This window comes from Ooceraea biroi, chromosome 4 (genome assembly GCF_003672135.1).
Source record: "Ooceraea biroi isolate clonal line C1 chromosome 4, Obir_v5.4, whole genome shotgun sequence".
Lineage (NCBI taxonomy): Eukaryota > Metazoa > Arthropoda > Insecta > Hymenoptera > Formicidae > Ooceraea > Ooceraea biroi.
The window spans coordinates 6,808,189-6,825,662 of NC_039509.1; the positions used below are offsets into that span (position 1 = coordinate 6,808,189).

General features: G+C 39.5%; 2 protein-coding genes across 6 annotated transcripts; both read right to left on the reverse strand.

Moving 5' to 3' along the window:
* Positions 1-1,790: 1,790 nt before the first annotated feature.
* On the reverse strand, positions 1,791-9,208 carry LOC105282542. Of its 5 annotated transcripts, XM_020032726.2 has the most exons (5): positions 8,191-9,208; positions 7,778-7,841; positions 7,501-7,714; positions 6,245-6,377; positions 1,791-2,574 (listed from the first exon to the last, which is right to left on the reverse strand). In XM_020032726.2, exons 3-5 carry the CDS (start codon positions 7,703-7,705, stop codon positions 2,403-2,405), a joined length of 510 nt encoding a protein of 169 aa, XP_019888285.1. In that variant the 5' UTR covers positions 7,706-7,714; positions 7,778-7,841; positions 8,191-9,208; the 3' UTR covers positions 1,791-2,402. The 5 variants fall into 5 exon arrangements, with proteins under 5 accessions (XP_019888285.1, XP_011342873.1, XP_019888287.1 ...); XM_011344571.2 differs by having other exon boundaries at positions 7,778-9,208; XM_020032728.2 differs by having other exon boundaries at positions 7,501-7,841; positions 8,828-9,204.
* On the reverse strand, positions 7,710-14,863 carry LOC113561761. The gene is made up of 4 exons (XM_026968922.1): positions 13,043-14,863; positions 12,221-12,932; positions 11,849-12,039; positions 7,710-11,644 (listed from the first exon to the last, which is right to left on the reverse strand). Exons 2-4 carry the CDS (start codon positions 12,340-12,342, stop codon positions 11,397-11,399), a joined length of 561 nt encoding a protein of 186 aa, XP_026824723.1. The 5' UTR covers positions 12,343-12,932; positions 13,043-14,863; the 3' UTR covers positions 7,710-11,396.
* Positions 14,864-17,474: the final 2,611 nt, after the last annotated feature.

Sequence of the window (17,474 nt, forward strand, 5' to 3'; positions counted from 1 at the left end):
TAATTATGCAATCATAACAAATTTGTATATCGCCGCACTTCCGTCAAAATCGACACGTTATCGCGTTTGATCGTTCGGAATGTACACTTCTTCCAACGTACCAAGTAATTTTGGTGCCCCGGACTCGTCCACCGCTCGAAAAGCACCGACGAACCGGTGGCTGGTTGCTGCTTTGGTAAAAACTTGTTGCTGAATGTTCCACGAGACACCACGAGACCGACGTCGCTCGTACCGACGAAGAGAAAGTGATCGCCCCTTCCCGTCGTCGGAGGCGCGTTCGATCCAACGGTGAGTTCCGCCGTTATTACGACATTTGGTATATGAGGAGGATCTCTTTGTGTCATTAAAATTCTTCGCAAGAAATTTTTCTCTAACAAGACCGACGTGCGAATGATCACGTCGAGTGTATCTTTCACAATTGCTTTGACACGATTCTGCGATTCAAGAATTTTATAAATGAATGTTGCAAATTTCATCAAGATTTTAAAGTATCTGTTATCACAGCGATTCTTTGGAAATAAAATTATGCTTTCAAGTCGTTAACAATTAATTAATATTGATATTATTCACTAACATGAGTTTTTGAAACTTCTTTATCATTAACAAAATATTGATGTAGAAATTTTTGAATAAATAAATCGAATAATTAAATAATATTTAATGTAAAATGGATGAAACCTCAAATAGATAGAACAAATCTAATTCAGGAAAAACTTGGAAAAATTCTACAAATTACAAAATTATCTCATGACTTACCAAATCTTGAGAGTGGTTTGGAAAGCTAGCGCTGATGAAGTAATCGTAAATATTCCCAATACTTTAAGCACACCGTGCACGAAACATGTAGATTACATATTAACCAACTTGTTGCTCAACGGATAGAGTTTTCCTCACCTTTTCCGCTTCTATCGCCCTACTTTCGAGTGCCAGGATTCCTCGTAGAACCTATTATGTATGCAGCGTATAATGCAACGTTACGTGCTAGGATTCAATCAAAGTGCATCAAATGATGCACCGCCAATGTTCAGGGAACCTCTCGAAGCGATTACGACAGCTCAGATACATGCATCGCCAGCCAGCAGCGACATCAGCAACAAAGTAAAACGGAACCATGAATTAAAGCGAATTATCTTTACCGTTTTTTAGGCAGAAATTTCTCGCTGGAGTTATAGTTATAACCGGGCGCGTAACGAAAGAGAAGCGGAATTGCAGCTAGATACCGTACTCGATGCTAGAGTTGGCATCGGCGCGAGAAACGCCGATAAACTCCGGCTGCGATATCGCGCGATAATTTTCGCAGGGATTCCGAATGTTCCGGCTGTTTCGAAGGGCGACGAGGGGGCGGGTGGCTGATGCGGTTTCATCGGCATTACGTCCCGTTGCTTCTCGTGCATCGCTCCGCTCTTAACTGCCTAACCGTGGTAGCTCTTGGCACGATCTCGTTTATGATCGCACGGCTCGTTGGGAAACGTCCACTCCGCTCCGGAGTTGGCATCGGGCTTAAGTCGATAAAGACGCCGGCGATTATTGTAATAATTTTCGCGCGTTTCCCCGCTGGGCTCGAGATTATATCGGGTATACCGGCAGCTTTGTATTAAAATAGGAGAAAGAATAGGATCGCGGAGTATACGGAGCGCAGATCGAGCATTCTGATAATTTGGCAGAGTATCTCTTGAGACTCTTCCCATGGAGGAGTACGCGATTCCGGGATCATAAAGCGAACTTACGGCGAGATGTTGGAGTATCTTCTCCGGAAAAATAAGGATTATCAGGGTCTCCCAATTCTAACTTACTTGTTATATTCTTTTTTTTATTAAAATACGATAACATAGTACAGTATAACAATATAAAATTACAAATAAGTTTTCATGTGTGCATATACACATTACATTTTGTAATGATTGAGTTATGTAAAAATAAAAATGAGATATATTATACATTTCTAGAAATGAGTGCAAAGAAACATGAGTATTGTTTATGAAATAAATAAATAGCATTATTGAGCAAATGCTTGTTTTCCAAATATTAAACTAATCAGATAAAATGGATAAATCTTTAATGAGATTCGAAACGCTAATTGATTGAATTATAATCAATTCAATTTTACAACTGGATAAATTAATAGCTTATCTCAGATTATTTTATAATCTCTTTGATCTCGCATTATTCTATAATTTCTTTTATCTTACAGAGTTTTTTCTTATCATATTTTCTTAACAACTGAGATTATCTTCACACAATTTTGTACATTTCGCATATTGAAAACGCAATTTATCAGCACGCAAATTAAATCCCTACGATATCGATGATATCGATACCGGTGCGAAACAAGGAAAGCATCCGAGATATCACAGGTTTAATAATCGTCATCTGGGACTTTCACAATCACTGGTTTTGGCTCGTCAGCGTAACCGGACTTTCTTCATCATGTTCAGTACACTAGCGCCCGGCAGTGGACATGTCGGGTAAAAGTTATGACAACCTTGACCTTCCACACCGGAAATGAGTTGACCCATATGAGCCGCGAAGTGATACCTTGAGGGCACTTCCGCCATTGTGCTTAAACTGGTGTCTCTGAAAGTAAAACGAAGCGACAAATTTTGCATTAGTATCGAAAAATCTTCCTGTCTACAAATTCAGTTTTTAATGTTATTTTTTATAGATTGAAAATAAAATATAAATTTTTTATCAAGATTTTTGACATTTTGAACAGTTATTTTATTAATACATTATGATATTGCATTATAATTGTGCAATTGCAAAAACAGTTTTCAAGTATTATAAAGTACCATGAGCTATAAGAACTGAAGTGAGTGTCGAAACAATTGATCATATTAGACTGGTCGCCGATGTGATACATAAGAACCAGTACAAGGCAATCACCTTTTACTTTCGATATCGATAGCAGCCGGTGTGTGTATCCGTTCAAGAGCCGGTTATATTCGATAAAAACGATATATGATATACTATCGCAACCTTTTCTCATTCAAATATACTACATTTGCATTTTCTCGCAAATCGACAATTAACAATCAGAACCTGATTTATGCTTTCATATCATAAAATCACACATTACATCTAAAAAATCCATAATTTTATAAAATCTATAATAACTTTATTTTACCCTTTGAAGATTTTGTAACTGTCTCGTATATGCAAATATATAAAATGATGATTGGGAAAATGCTACTATAATAAAAGAACTATCAAAGTGAATGATTATCGTGGAATACGAGCGGTGAATCATACAAATCGTCGTTCCCGTTTCACTCTCCAAAGATCCTCGCACGCTACCCTGCACAGACCTATTTCCCCGGATTTCTGTGGGAACTAGGATCGACAGCTAACGCTCCGATACCGTGAATCGCGAACAATCTTCCGCTTCAAAAGTCGCCGGTCGACCTCACCGAAACCGAGCGGATATCGCGCTGAATTCTCCGCAAAATTGTTCGACCTGTCGGAAGAGCATGAAAGCGCGGTAGTTTCGTCACGCATGGCTCCCACGGAAGACGTCTTGCTCTTCCGGAACAGAGAGAGGAAACTCTACCCCCTTTACGACTCCGCATCTCGGCATCGAAGGGGCGCCAGGATATAACGAATAAACGCAAAACGGCTTTTTAGCCTCTCCATCTTGATCGATTTAACCCGGAGCGATCCGTGCCGATAAAAATCGGGCCCCGAGATGCGTCAGGACGGACCGGCGTTTACGCAGGCATAAAAGTAAATATAAAGCTCGGATCCTTCCAGGACATTAACCGCGGCATGGATCGTTCCTGGGGCGATTCTCTCTTTATCTTTCTCTCTCTCTTTCTCCTTTGCTATCGAGAGTGCTCGTTTTAGCGTCGAGAGAACGATGAAGACGCGCGAAAGATAACGCGCGCTACATTTGCTCTAGCCGTTATCTACGATTATGTAGTTAAAGTATATCTAGAAATTTTTGTCGAGCAAGTATTAGTAATAACATTTTTCACAATTGTCTTTTTTGTATAAGTTTTATTAGAGGAACATTTTTGTTTCTCGCAGTTTTTTAATAAACTGCAGAATTTATCATGCCGTAATTACACGTATAATGTTTAACAAGTATGCAATGTGGCGTAAAGAAGCGTCGTGTATTTAAATGAAAACGCACTGTATGTCGAGGCAATGCTATCGTTTGGCTTCATTATACTTTCTAATAGAACTCGCTTTTCTGCATCGATTCATTTTATTATTCGATGTTGTTTTCATTTAATACACGAGCAAGAGTGAAATCACACTCGTAATAAACATCCACATAAAATGTTTATTTAAGATCATCGTATCAGAAAAATAAACTACTTAAAATTAAAATTATTTATATATGCATTGTCGGTGTCATTATCGATATTTACTCAAAATCTTATTATATACTTTGAAGATCGATAAAAATCGATAAAAATGTACACATTAACGCTTGTTTAATTCTCATAAATTATATAAAGCTTATAAGAGAACAAGAAATACAAAAGCAGACAGAACAATCGAATTTGCATATGAATAATATAAAGTATTCGCACGCACTTCTGGAATGAAAACAGAAATATTTTAGCATAATAAGGCAAATCGATTAACGGCAATTTAATCGAATACGATATAACCGAATAATAATAAATACGAGGACAATACGAATATTTTCGTAGTTGGAAATATGTCATTATTTTCTCAATGCCTGTCATCGTTTATCGATTTACTGTTTACCAAAGAAATTTTGCAGGAAGTGTGCATACCAAACAGGTGTAAAAGTCTTTTACTCCGTCGAGTTGAGAGAAAGTGCATAGATTGGATAATCTGTGAAAAGGAAAGTACTTGCCGGATGGTTACGACGAGAAGCGAGAAGAGGTACGTTTTCGGACAGGATTTACGTAAGACCTGACGAACTTTCACGACCGTTTTTGGACAGTTACTTTCCAAAATGCTAACGACGCAATTGTTATTTCACGATGATGTGATATCTACAGATAATGATTCCATAATATGTGAAAAGATCATTATTATATGAGTGACTCCAACTGATCAAAAATCAGTATGATTCAAAATCATTATGATAATAAATGATCGATTATCGCGATAAATTCACATTTTGCATACTTATAAATATGGATAATCGAAATTCAAACAAACTTCGATTGTTTCAACTCTGAAATAGGAGGTTTCGTGAAAGGTGTTTTAATTTTTGATGAAATGATTTAATTTTCCACATCGCGGAGTAAATTGCCAGCGTTAATTTTCTAGGAATATGGCATTCTCATTTTCGCGCTCACAGCCGAAATCCAACGAATACAATGTTCATGGTTCAGGCCAATGCGCGTGAAAGCATAATTAATACATTCACTGCTGGAAAGTTCCACGCGTTGGGTCCACCGCGACGATATGTTTCGCGTTGTGCAAATACCGGGATTTAAAAGCGTTCCGCGGGGACCGCATTTCCCGATTTTCCGGTAGAGACACGGTCCGTTTTAACATAACTTTGCTTTTAATCAGAACGTAAAAGGGCGCAAATTCGCGGTATAATTCTTTGCATTATCCGCATAACGCGGTGAGAGATAGAGAGAGAGAACGCACGTACACACGCGGGGTGGGGTATTTCGCCGCGCTTTACCTCCCGACCGTAAACGAAAATTGCAAAATACGCGCCGTGTACGCCGCGCGCATTTACCCTGGCGTCCAATTTTCCAACGAACGTTTCTCGTTCGACGCCGCGGTTTGCTTATGCCGTTTTTCGAAACGTCCTACAATCGTCACGCACACGTGTGGGCATCACCGTTTCAATTTCAGCGAGTGAAAATTGCAAAATGTATACGCATCGTTGCGCACCCGATGCATTTAGTCATTCTTTTGAACAAGAAATGTGGTCTGAAAAGTCATGTTTCTCTCTTCATAGCGCGAATAATTTTAGACGTATTTTACGATTGTAATTTCACAGACACGCTCGCATCTAGGGTCGACGGACTGTTTAGTGGCAATGCCGATCGAAAGTTGTGAAAGTAACCTCACGCAGCCTTGATGAGGAAAGTAGATTCTCTCAACTTACATATCAAGGGAACATATACTAACACTGGAATTATCAATCATACCAAATTCCCTCCCAAGTGATTTCAAAAAATAAAACTAAATGTAATCTAGTGTACGTGGCAGATACAATGTATAATGACATTTAAATTGATCTCTTTTTGATAATATAAATAAAAAAAGGCGAAAGTAAGATAACAAATTAAAGTAATTGTACCTTATGAGATTCAAAAGAGATCGCTCCATTTCGCTTAGTTGGTCTTGATGAACGGATGACGTGAGCTCACATATCAACTTTGGCAGGCAGGCGGTCTTAATCGTTGCCATCATCTTCGCACGGCGTAAAGCAACTACACAAGAATCAGAATCATTATTTATATGTATCGCATGTGCTATATCATGTTGGAGACGATAAACGATAGATTCATAAATCGCGGAGATTATTTCGAATGACCATGTTCGCGTGTCGCGTGACCAATCAGCTTTTGTCTAATCTGTGACAACAAGTGACAAGGTAAAAGCCAAGGTCTCACGCATGTCAAAAATCTCTAAAAATCTGGGATTCTTTCTTTTCACTTTTCCTTTCATAATTGCAAATAGCATTTCGATTTTTTATTATAAATATATCAGGACGTGAATACATAAATATATAATCGACACAAAAATATATGATAATTGCTGAATATATTAATAATATTAATATTTATCATTACTATTCTTGCAATATATATGTTGAAAGACATGATGTTTCCAATACAGTTATGCACCATACTAAAATATCAAAACTACATAAATAAGTTATTGTTATGGCCATAAATTAAATGTGATTGTTAAAAGATTGCTTATGTAGCACGACGAGAGCGCTAATTATATTGCTAAAGAGATATAAAAAAAGATATAAGATTAAAGCTAAATAATTAACAAACTAACAAATATGACATATTTGTATTGTATTCTACTTTCTAACCCCATTTCCTCGCTCAAAAACTGATTGTAATCATAGTGAGATTTCGATAAAGTCTCAAGAGGAATGAAATATATAGTTCATACACAGACGAAGACATGTTTCGATGACATTTCTCTCGTCATGCCCAATAATTAATATAGCCGACGGCACAATTTTGTAAAGCGTGTGAATTGATAAAATGATAATCAGTTTCATGTAGGATGACAAGCATAATTCGCACCGACTTATTTTTGTGATCGTATAATAATATAGCATAATATGTATGCAGGCCTCACATCTCAAATTTATATGAATACATTTACGTAAGCGTAACTGGAGTGAGGAAATACGATAGCGATTTGCAGAAATGCCTATCATATCGTTTCCGTTCTTATTATCGCAACAAATGCTATTTTATTTCATAAAGTGAAAATAGATATTATACACTCGCATCATTTAATTTATTTCTGTTTGCGGGACAGAGCTTTACATGCCATGTGTCTTCTACACGGTATCCTCGTTCTTACCGTTATCCTTATCGACGTCTTTTTTCGAGAAAACGGGTATCTTATCGTGAGGCCCTTTAAGCTGAGCCTCGGGTTCTCTGACAGTGTCGGTGATGTTCCTCTCCGTTGCACTACCAAAAATTGAGGAGATCAACGCGCTATAATCGCCGGCGAAAACGAGAAACATGCCCAAAAATATCACCAAGCGCACTGTACTCGTGTCCATGTTGATTCCCTTCAATATGGTGAGTTTTGAAAAATACAGAGATACAGTCCAGTGATTTATTTGTTATCAAACCTTTTATAATCTTCACGCGTCTGATTGAAACAAGATGCAAATCCACTGAAGTAAAGAATTACATCTGAAAGAATGAAAACATCAAATTGAACTTTATTAGTTGAGAAATCAGGTCAAACTTGATACATTGAGAAATCAAATTTTTCCTTTTTAAAACATAGGTATCACATGCGTAAAATAACAATAACGACGAGTGCACTTTAGTAATTATTTAATAAAGTTATTAAAAATACGTTGCATTGCGAAATCCGACGTTGCATTCAACGAGGCGCGAACGTCGATTCGCCGCTTTCGACGATCACGCACGCATTACGTAAATGTACAATGGAGTCAATCGCATTCCGCGCAAGCGACTTGAGTTCGCCTTAACCCGAATTCTTGTCAATGGTACACGTGATCGTCGAAACAAATACCTGTCCCTGTATTCGCGATTGACGTAATCAGTCGGTTGACGTTGTGAAACGATCGCGCGGCTTTTCTATCTCGATAGAGGAGACTCTCACTCTCCGTAACTTCCACTTTCTTCGAAGACCGCACGCTGCGGCAATAAAGCTAAATCCTCTTACGGCGTCCGTCTTACTTTCATCCGGGGCGACAAAGTCGCCCTCGAAAGCGAGGCCGCTTCAACGCTGACAACCGCCTTGTATTGCCGCACGCACTTTCAATGCACCGATAGAATTACTCGGCGAAAATGCAACGAGGATTTTCCTTCTGTCGTGTCTCGGAAACGCATGACCTTTCCCAACAGATTGTAAAGATCCGATCTCAGACGAAAATAACTAGAACCTGTTCCCGAATCACGCATTCATAAATGCGCACGTCGCCGGCATTAATTCGCGCGACCTATCCCCATCCTTCGCGACAGCGAACAGAGAGCGATTCGTTCGCTAAATCACGCGCGCGGAACGTCGAAATTCCGGCGAGCAATTACCCGAAAACAAACGGTCAATCCCCGGATGACATCGTTGACTGAAAATCATGCGCCACCCGACGCTCGCTAAATCAAATCACGCGTAAATCGAAATCCGCGCGATACTCGTAACTCAGTACCGTGCGTGCACGCAGGTCCCGCGATTATATACACGCATAGCTGTGCGACGGATTTCTCTTTCCATCAATCGGAGAGCTGTGAAAATATCCGGATAAAATGTTGGACGTCGAATATCACTGTGTCACCAGGCGACGTCTGCGCGAGACGCAAAAGGGTTCGTAAAAAAAGAAAAAAAAGAGAGAGAAAATAGAACAAAGGAGATATGAAAAATGTTTTGCGCGACTCGCGAAACTCGTCGAGGAAACTGCAAAACGTGAAATACGCAAACGTGGCACTGTGTTACGGTATCACTCAGCACACGCGACTGACAGCTCGCGCACGGGGCCGCTCTTCCACCCAGAAGAGAAATACCCGGGCAGAACACTACCGCGGTCGCTCGGAGTCACGGAATGACTGTGAATGACTCGAAACCACGGCGGCGAACCTAACGAGCGTTGTCAGTGAAAGTTGGTCGATCGCTCGCGGGTCTACAGGTTTCAATGACTCGCCCGACGTTGCAGTTCTGCCGTTCGAACGAGACGGTCCGCGCGCAAAGATAATCGCCGGTTTTAGTATCAGTAATAATTATTACAATCGGAAGTACTTTATCCCTTTTTGCTCTCTAATGTCAGAAGAATTACGATAAGTGAAGAAGAATAAAGAAGACTATTTTGTTTTGCGTCGACATAAATGAATTGTACCTCTAAAGAATGCACAAAGGAACTGTATAAAGTGTTTAGACTAAATAATACAGATTGTTTTAATATTGTTCGAACAAATTTTTATTAAAAGAGAACGAGTCAACAAGATATGTTCCAGTTTTAATAGGTGAAAGTTTGGCCGAATTTTATGAGCAGAAGGCGGTCATTCTTCCTTCGATGAATTTTCGATGGTATTTATGCAAAGCGGTCACTTGCGACTGCTAGATTTATGCATCGAGAATGACGTTGTGAGGAAAAAAAGAAAGAAAGAAAGCTTCGATCGACCATGACAAGCAGAGCGTAAAGATGATAATGTCAGTGCACAATTATTAATAGGTCGTGTCTCACATGGAACAGAAATTGCACCGAAAGATTACCGTATGTAGCATAAGCTTTCCAATTGCATGCCAATCTTAATGTGCATACAGCAATTGAATGCTTTCGTTCATGCCTTGAATAAGAATGCAACAGACTAGTAAGCATGCTAACTCAGCAAACGAACAAGCGATATTTCGATAGTCTAAGTTCCACGTAGTTTCTCTAACGTGCTTTAATTATACATGCATGCTAAACACTTTTAAACACACTGCAACCAAGTTGCAACCAAGTTGCAACGTGTTTAAAAGTATTTAGCATGCTTACTAGTCTGTTACATTTTTAATACATGAAAATAACATGTATGTCTAAATAAATAATTCTGGAATAATTCTGAAGAACACGTGTGCTAGAAGTTAAACGATATCTCTTAATAATTATTTATGGCAAACTACATATTCACATGCAAAATGGTTACGCAAGTGAAAAGTGGATCGGTTCATTCACTTATTTTTTTCTCTCGGACATCACCTACGCTTTACAGAGCAGGATTAATGCGAAAGTCCCAGCAGCGAAGATAATTTTCGTATCAAAATTGATGATCGGTTTCATCGCGTCACGAAACTTTTGCAGACTGTAAATTATATGGTAAGCACTTGGGTATGCCATGTTACACCTCGGCTGTCTCGTTTTGAGAGCGTGGCATTGGCATTTTCTTTCCCGCTGAGTCGTACCACTTCGGCGTTATCGCTAAGAGAGATTTTATTCGATAAATATGAGCTGGATTAAGAAATACCATATAATACGCTCGCTTCCTTACCATCGTACAAGACGAAAAGATATAATTGAATAACGCAGTAGCGATCGAGATTAATATAACTTTTTCGGCGCTTGATCAAAAATACGAGAACGAGGACATGATAATAATCAGCATATATTTCGATCGCTGTCTTCGAAACATGTTTTCGAGCTCTTATCGATGAAATGGTATGTCGAACACGTTCGATTGACTGAACTTTCAAAGAAGGAAAACTGCGAAGCAGAAAGTGCTTGCTTTGATTTGACGTGAGATCGCTCATATTTCACGCACAGAAGCCACAAAGAAACGTGCGTTTCATATACGTGCAAATATATACATATATTGTTTTTTTCGTTTTGTAGTATCTCTCGTGTATGTGTATGTGCACGTCCGTCTATTATTCACGTAAAATATAGATAATTGCAGCTATCGTGAAAAATACTCCGTGACATATGATTATAATACGAAATCAATTGTAACAGCAATAAACCTCTTTTATTTATAATTCATGTTTCGATTAAAGTTAAAATAAGAAATAGTCAAAAATGGAATTAAATTAAAATAAAATGAATAAAGAAAAGTTAAGACTTTTATTCACATTTTTTAACAACAATGCACAATATATAACATTGTAAAAATATATAAATGTGTTATCACATTAAAATTATATTTTATTTATGATATACAAAATAATGCATATGATAAACATAACGCTCCAAATACCAAAATAAAAAATGATAAGAAATCATAGATTTTGTCTTTAAAATGTTGAAATTACCTAAAACTCTTATTTTTATCGAATTCTTGCAGAAAAACCGTAGCAAGTTGTAATAGAGATTTTGTAAAAGGTGTAACATTCCTTAAGGAATCCACACGAATTTTACGCAAGCAGGAATACGAGGATTGCCGTAAACGTATCCTAGAAACCCGTTTACGATGTCTTTTTCGATCACCGTCATGATAATTGCTATGTTTTGAGGAAATTCTGCGGATAGCTGTAAGGATATAGTTTGCGAAATTAACTTAATTTGAAGGCTATATTTTGACACATTCAAACTTAGGCTCATGTTGTAATCGAAAGATAAATCGTGACCATGTGATTCAAATTTAACGAACACATTCCTAATTCCTCATTAGCACAACACATGCTCAACCAATTTATTTACATCTATCTAAATAACGTACCTAAAGATATATTACATATAATTGTTAAAATTAGCTCTTACGATATCGATTAATAGATTCCGAGGAAGCTTCTGCCGATGCGCTGTTATTTGAATCCGAGTTTTGGCAGTGCAGTTGCAGGTGCAGCTGCAGATAACGTTCTGCGTTGTCCAGGCGGTCGGCTGAGAAAGATCCCGTATTTTCTAGGAGGTGGTTCCGGCGGTAGGGACGGTGGAAACGACGGTTCGAGAATCTTATTTTAACATCGGGTGAGTTGCAATATATTATTAACCGATTTAGTGGCATAGGTAAAATGCGCTTTAATTAATATTGATTAGTGTACAACAGTAATAATAATTAATAAAATTAATCAATAACAGTAATAATATCCGTTTAATAAACGTTTTATTTAATCCGTGAACGTAAGATATTACCTTAAAGTTCTCGAGCGAATTCGTGGTTCCTTTGAGTCCTTCTGGACATTCACCTTCGCGGGTTGTGATGATATCGGCTGAATATGCAAGTGATTTCTCTGGATATTTGTACTAAAAACCATCTACGATTTAATAATAATTACTGAAGCTGGTAAAAAACGCGATTTCTAAATGTCAAAAAATTACGATTACTTTCTCAATGATCCTTTCTAGTTCGACAATTTTATTGGACGTCGTTATTAATTCTGTGCTCAGTTTGTGCATCTGAATGATTAAACTATATTTGTAATGTAGTGTAATATTATAAACTTATTTATTAATATGAGCATTTCAAATCACTGACTATACATAAGTTATAATGTTCTTACTTCATCTTCTAGATATTTTGTAGTTAATTTTTGCGCATCTGCCTATAAACAATATTATTATAATTATTGTAATTATAAAACAATAAAAGGAAACAAGAAGACACTAACTGTTTTTACGATCACTTCTTGGAATTCCGCCTTTTTATTCTTTAGTATTAACAATTTGTCCAATTTCTAAAAAATTTCTTAGTGAGAATAAATTAAATTTAATAAATTATTCTTAAAAATTACATGACGCATAGACTCTTAAATATACATAACATAAGCAAAATTAAACTCACCATTTTATTGTCCGCAACTGTCATTGACATTTCTTGATTTGACTTTTCTATTCGTTGTATTATCTTGAACGATAAAAGTCATTGAATTAATTTAATCTGTGTGGCTTGGAATATTGAGAAACAAATAAATTCTTTTTGACTTCCAAGTAAGACTTATTATACAAGCCACCTACGTAATTAGCATACCACAGCGCCGCATAAAGCAGGATGTACATCAATATGCAGACATGGACGTTATCCAAGACGTACGCTCGTATAAATGACTGCGAATATGAATATCAATAGAGACATATCAGATACAATCAAGGTAAAATCATTTCGCTTTTGCATTGATTCATGAACGATTACCTGGCGATCGTAAATATCAACAAGCTTTAAAATTGGGTAGGACCTCGTCAACTGGCAGAAGTAGCATGACCTCTGCCAAAACATTTCTCTTTCCGAAGGCAATTCATTAGCAAATTAAAGAGCTACGAGAATCAAGGAAACTCCGGATGCTCTAACAAGCAAAGAAACCCTTTAGCATACCTGTATTCGGGAAATGCTACGAAAATTTCCAGACCTTACTGCATTACGCGTGAATGAATTTCATTTATTATCACCGCTACTCGACAAGTTAGTCGCGAATAGCGGAATGTCGAGAAAAGACGCGCAGAACTTCACAGAGTAGAGCAATTCTCATTGCATCGTGGTACTAAAAATTATTATCGGAATATAATCTCCCTTGCGTGGATATAATAACATCAGACGCAATCGCGATAAATGTAATCTTTCCTGTACAAACATAATTAAGGTGCGAGAGCGCGTGTTGAAGCAGGTGACTTCATATGGCGATTGCATTATCGATCTCTTGCGATTGCGGAGGTTACGGGACGAGTGGTATTGGTAATTCTCGCGATAAGACAGTGTAATTTCGATAAGTGATAACGAGTACAACATAGAGGGTTTATAATTAATCTTATCTCTGTTATGATCATTATATTGTTGTATTTTATTGTTGAACTGTGTCTCTCGTCTCACGCGTAATTCCTTATTAAGCACAGCAACTGTGTAAAACTCTTTTAATTAAATTAATGCAGCTTTTATATACGGTTCATTTACGGCAGCGTTAATTACCATGCAGCACTTTCGCTTCGAACGACGAGCTTTATAATTTTACGATCTCAAATTTCAGACGTCAGCACGGCTACGTCCTGGTCATTAAATGCGCTATTTTGTGGCTTGAACTCGGCAAGCCCGCGACATAATAACGTATTAAATCCAATTTTACGCTGCGCGGGCGTTTTTGTCAGGAATTAGCAGCAATGACTGAAGCATACACCTCGCATGAAATTAAAAGCCGCGAGTCGGAAAGACGGTCGAGAAAGCGGTGAAAATCAAAGTCCAAAAAACTCTAAACTGTTAAACAAACACTCATTGAAGGTTCGAGTGCTCTCTCTAGCCTCAACGCTCAAACCAAATTACGAACTAATCCACGAGGGATCGTTCACTTTTTACGTCAAGCACCGAGTCGGCATCATCGGCGTTCTCCGATTAAATACACAAGGATTATCACATGAAAGGCATACAGACCGCTCGGTGCAACGACATAGCGGCCTATACACGCACGTCACGCATACGTATCTGAATATGTACACAGCCGGTGATACGGTCGAACGTCGGCAGCTTTCGATGGGGCGAGTCCGAGCCACTTGTCGTTTCCCATGACGCCTCGCGGGCAGGGTTGACTAACTAAATACGCAAGTTAGCTGGATCGGAGCCCGAGGCCAGGGTTAAACGAAGCTTAAAAAGCGTCAGACGAGACCATCGCGCCTGGAGAACGCCGAATCAACTGCGAAAACACTTGAGATCACTTAGAGAAATCTCCGCGAAGCTCGATGCGACTCCGCTCTTGCCGATCTACCACCCTCCCAGGAATGTTTATGTAAAACAGTTACCGATAAACGCAGCGACCCTCGAGGTGGAAGCGCGACAGTACCACTTGACGCGTCAAAAACGTCAGTTACACATCGGGGGCGGTGCCGCCGCATAGTGCAGCTGGGTGTAGTTTCGGGGGTGCTTTTGTTGAAGAGAAAAGACGGGATTGAGAAGCGACCTGGAATAGCCAGAATGGAAAGCGAGAGACCGCCGTGAAAGGACCGTTATTATTTTGAGAGGGGAGAATCAGTTTGTTCGAGGGTTCGGATGGTGTTACGCTAAACGAACGTGATACTTGAATTAGCAGCGACCGACTGCGAAATGTTAGGTAATCATTGCTGAAATAGACAACTGTCATATATATCAGCTATCTACGTTCTGTCATTACGCGTAACATACTGTCGCCTTAAATTAATAATACATCCAACTTTCTTTTTATGCAATGGATATATTCCGCGTAAAAAGAAATCGCATAAAAATAAAAAAAGAAATCGTATTCGTTGGAAAAAATTGCGTTAAAAGAGAGTTGGACATGCATAAGTTTGTACAGGCAACTCTCTTTTTACGCGTTCCTCATAAGAAGAAATTTTAAAAAGAGAGTTAGCTGTACACTTAATTTCTCATTTTTAGATACTTTATGAGAGTACAATCCGAGCAAAGGCCAGCCACGATTCACAAGGATATTCATTTATCTTCCTTATCCGGAATCTCTCGAATCAACCCAAGCCTCACCGCACTAAACTCCACACGAAGGAAGGACGGACGACCATGGTTGCCCTTCACGAGCGAGTTATCGCGCGATCGGCGTAAGCGCCAAAGATAAAGGCGGCCCAGCCGGAGAGCCATGGGGGAGGAAAATTGGTCGGCTACCTAGAGCAGGATATCGCCGGAGGATCGCGGATCCTTCTGGTAGGAGGATCTCTCCTGTGTGCGAAATACAGCGGGGACACGACGTTTCGGGCCGACGGCATCGAGACATAATCGATTTGCCGTGAGCTCATCCGTAATTCGGCCCCGCAGTCAGCGCGACAAGAAAGTCTCGACGGCAAAGGCGTCACCCGAGCGAGAAATTACTCATCGTTCTGATTGAGGTTAATTAATCAGATAATTAAGTCCGGCCCCCATCGAGGGGAGCGAAACGCGGCGGGACACGGCGAGCGGAGCGACGAACGCCACTAGCAAGGCGTCTCGTTTCTGTCTCTCGGGAGAAGGTGGTCGACGCTGATCCTCGTTATAAAAATGCTTCTCGTTATAGCCGGAACTAACCCCGCGTCCGCGTCTCTTATCTCATTAACGTTTTACTCGGAATACTCTGCTTGTGCTCCGCCGCGGATAAGGTCGCCGCCGACTCTCGTTTCGCGTAATGAAGAGAAAGTTTGCGCCGCGATATCGCGCTGAATCCGACGTTTTTAGTTCATCACCGTGAGAATCATCAAGGCAAACATCTTCGGTTTGAGTGATAAAAGCTTCCTAGTAACGTTATGTACAAAGTGAGCACTTTTTCAAATTTTAGCATCAAGTTACGTCTACACTTATGCAATCTTCTATCCTCGAGATTTCGCTCCCGCGGTGAAACTGACGAAGCAGGTAAGCTAGCTTCACGTCAGCGTTTCATCCCGCATACGCGGGATGTCACAGAGAGGACTGGGGGAGTTTAAAGCGAATCTCTGAAAAAAAAATCCCGTGCGTTCGATAAATTTTCATGTCACCTTTATCTGACGGTGTTTCACGAGCGGCGCCGACGGGGGTTGGCTCGGTTGCGTATGAAAGAACTCTTTACACGTGACACTTAACGAGAATCTCATAATCTTGCGGGGACGCGGCTCTTCTCTCCCTCCCAGGCATCCTGGAAATCCCTTTGAAGATCTACCCATTGACGCTCGCGGTTTAATATTCCGTCACGGATATTAATGCTCTCCTAGCAACGACTCCTCGTAAATCAGCAAAGCCCCCATGCTGATGCATTTTTCGCTACCGTTTCCCGGCATTTTCCATCTACCCCTATCTGATACAGCTCCACTCTCTCCGATATCGGCCTCTTTCGTCTCGTCCGCGCGATCTTCACCAAACAGTCACGTTGATTGAGAATAATGCGAGATACCAATTACTCCTCTGCATGTTGAATTCATTAACGGAAAAGAAAAAATGCAGCGACGACAGGACGTTCCCCCGAGCTTCTGTATGGCAAAATATGCGTATCCTATAGTCGCACCCTTTAGTCATTGTGCTTTGACGTTGTTCCATATGCACGAAGTAACATAAAGTTCTATGGTATGGGTGTTTGATTTCAACAGAATCATAGAAAGTCACGTCCTGCGCATAAAAAGTTCGCCGTTAAGTCGAAAATCGTACAAAATGCAAAATGCAAAATGCATTAAGAATGAATTTAATATACTTTTTATGCTTACGATTATTGTTATTCGAATTAGAATAGTTAATATAACAATTATTTATTTATTTCGTATTGTTACAGATGAGGCACATACTTGACTAGTCTGGCGCATATCAAGAATTTATTTTCGTAAGTATTTTACCGTCCAGGATTATCACGGTTCGTGCACCGGAAAATATTCCGCTTCGGTTTTCCTCGATTTCTCGCGTGCGCCGTACGAAAAGAAAAGGATGCTCCCTTCTGAGTCCCGATGTTCCACCGAGCATGAAATAAGTGTACACACGAAGTCCTCCTAT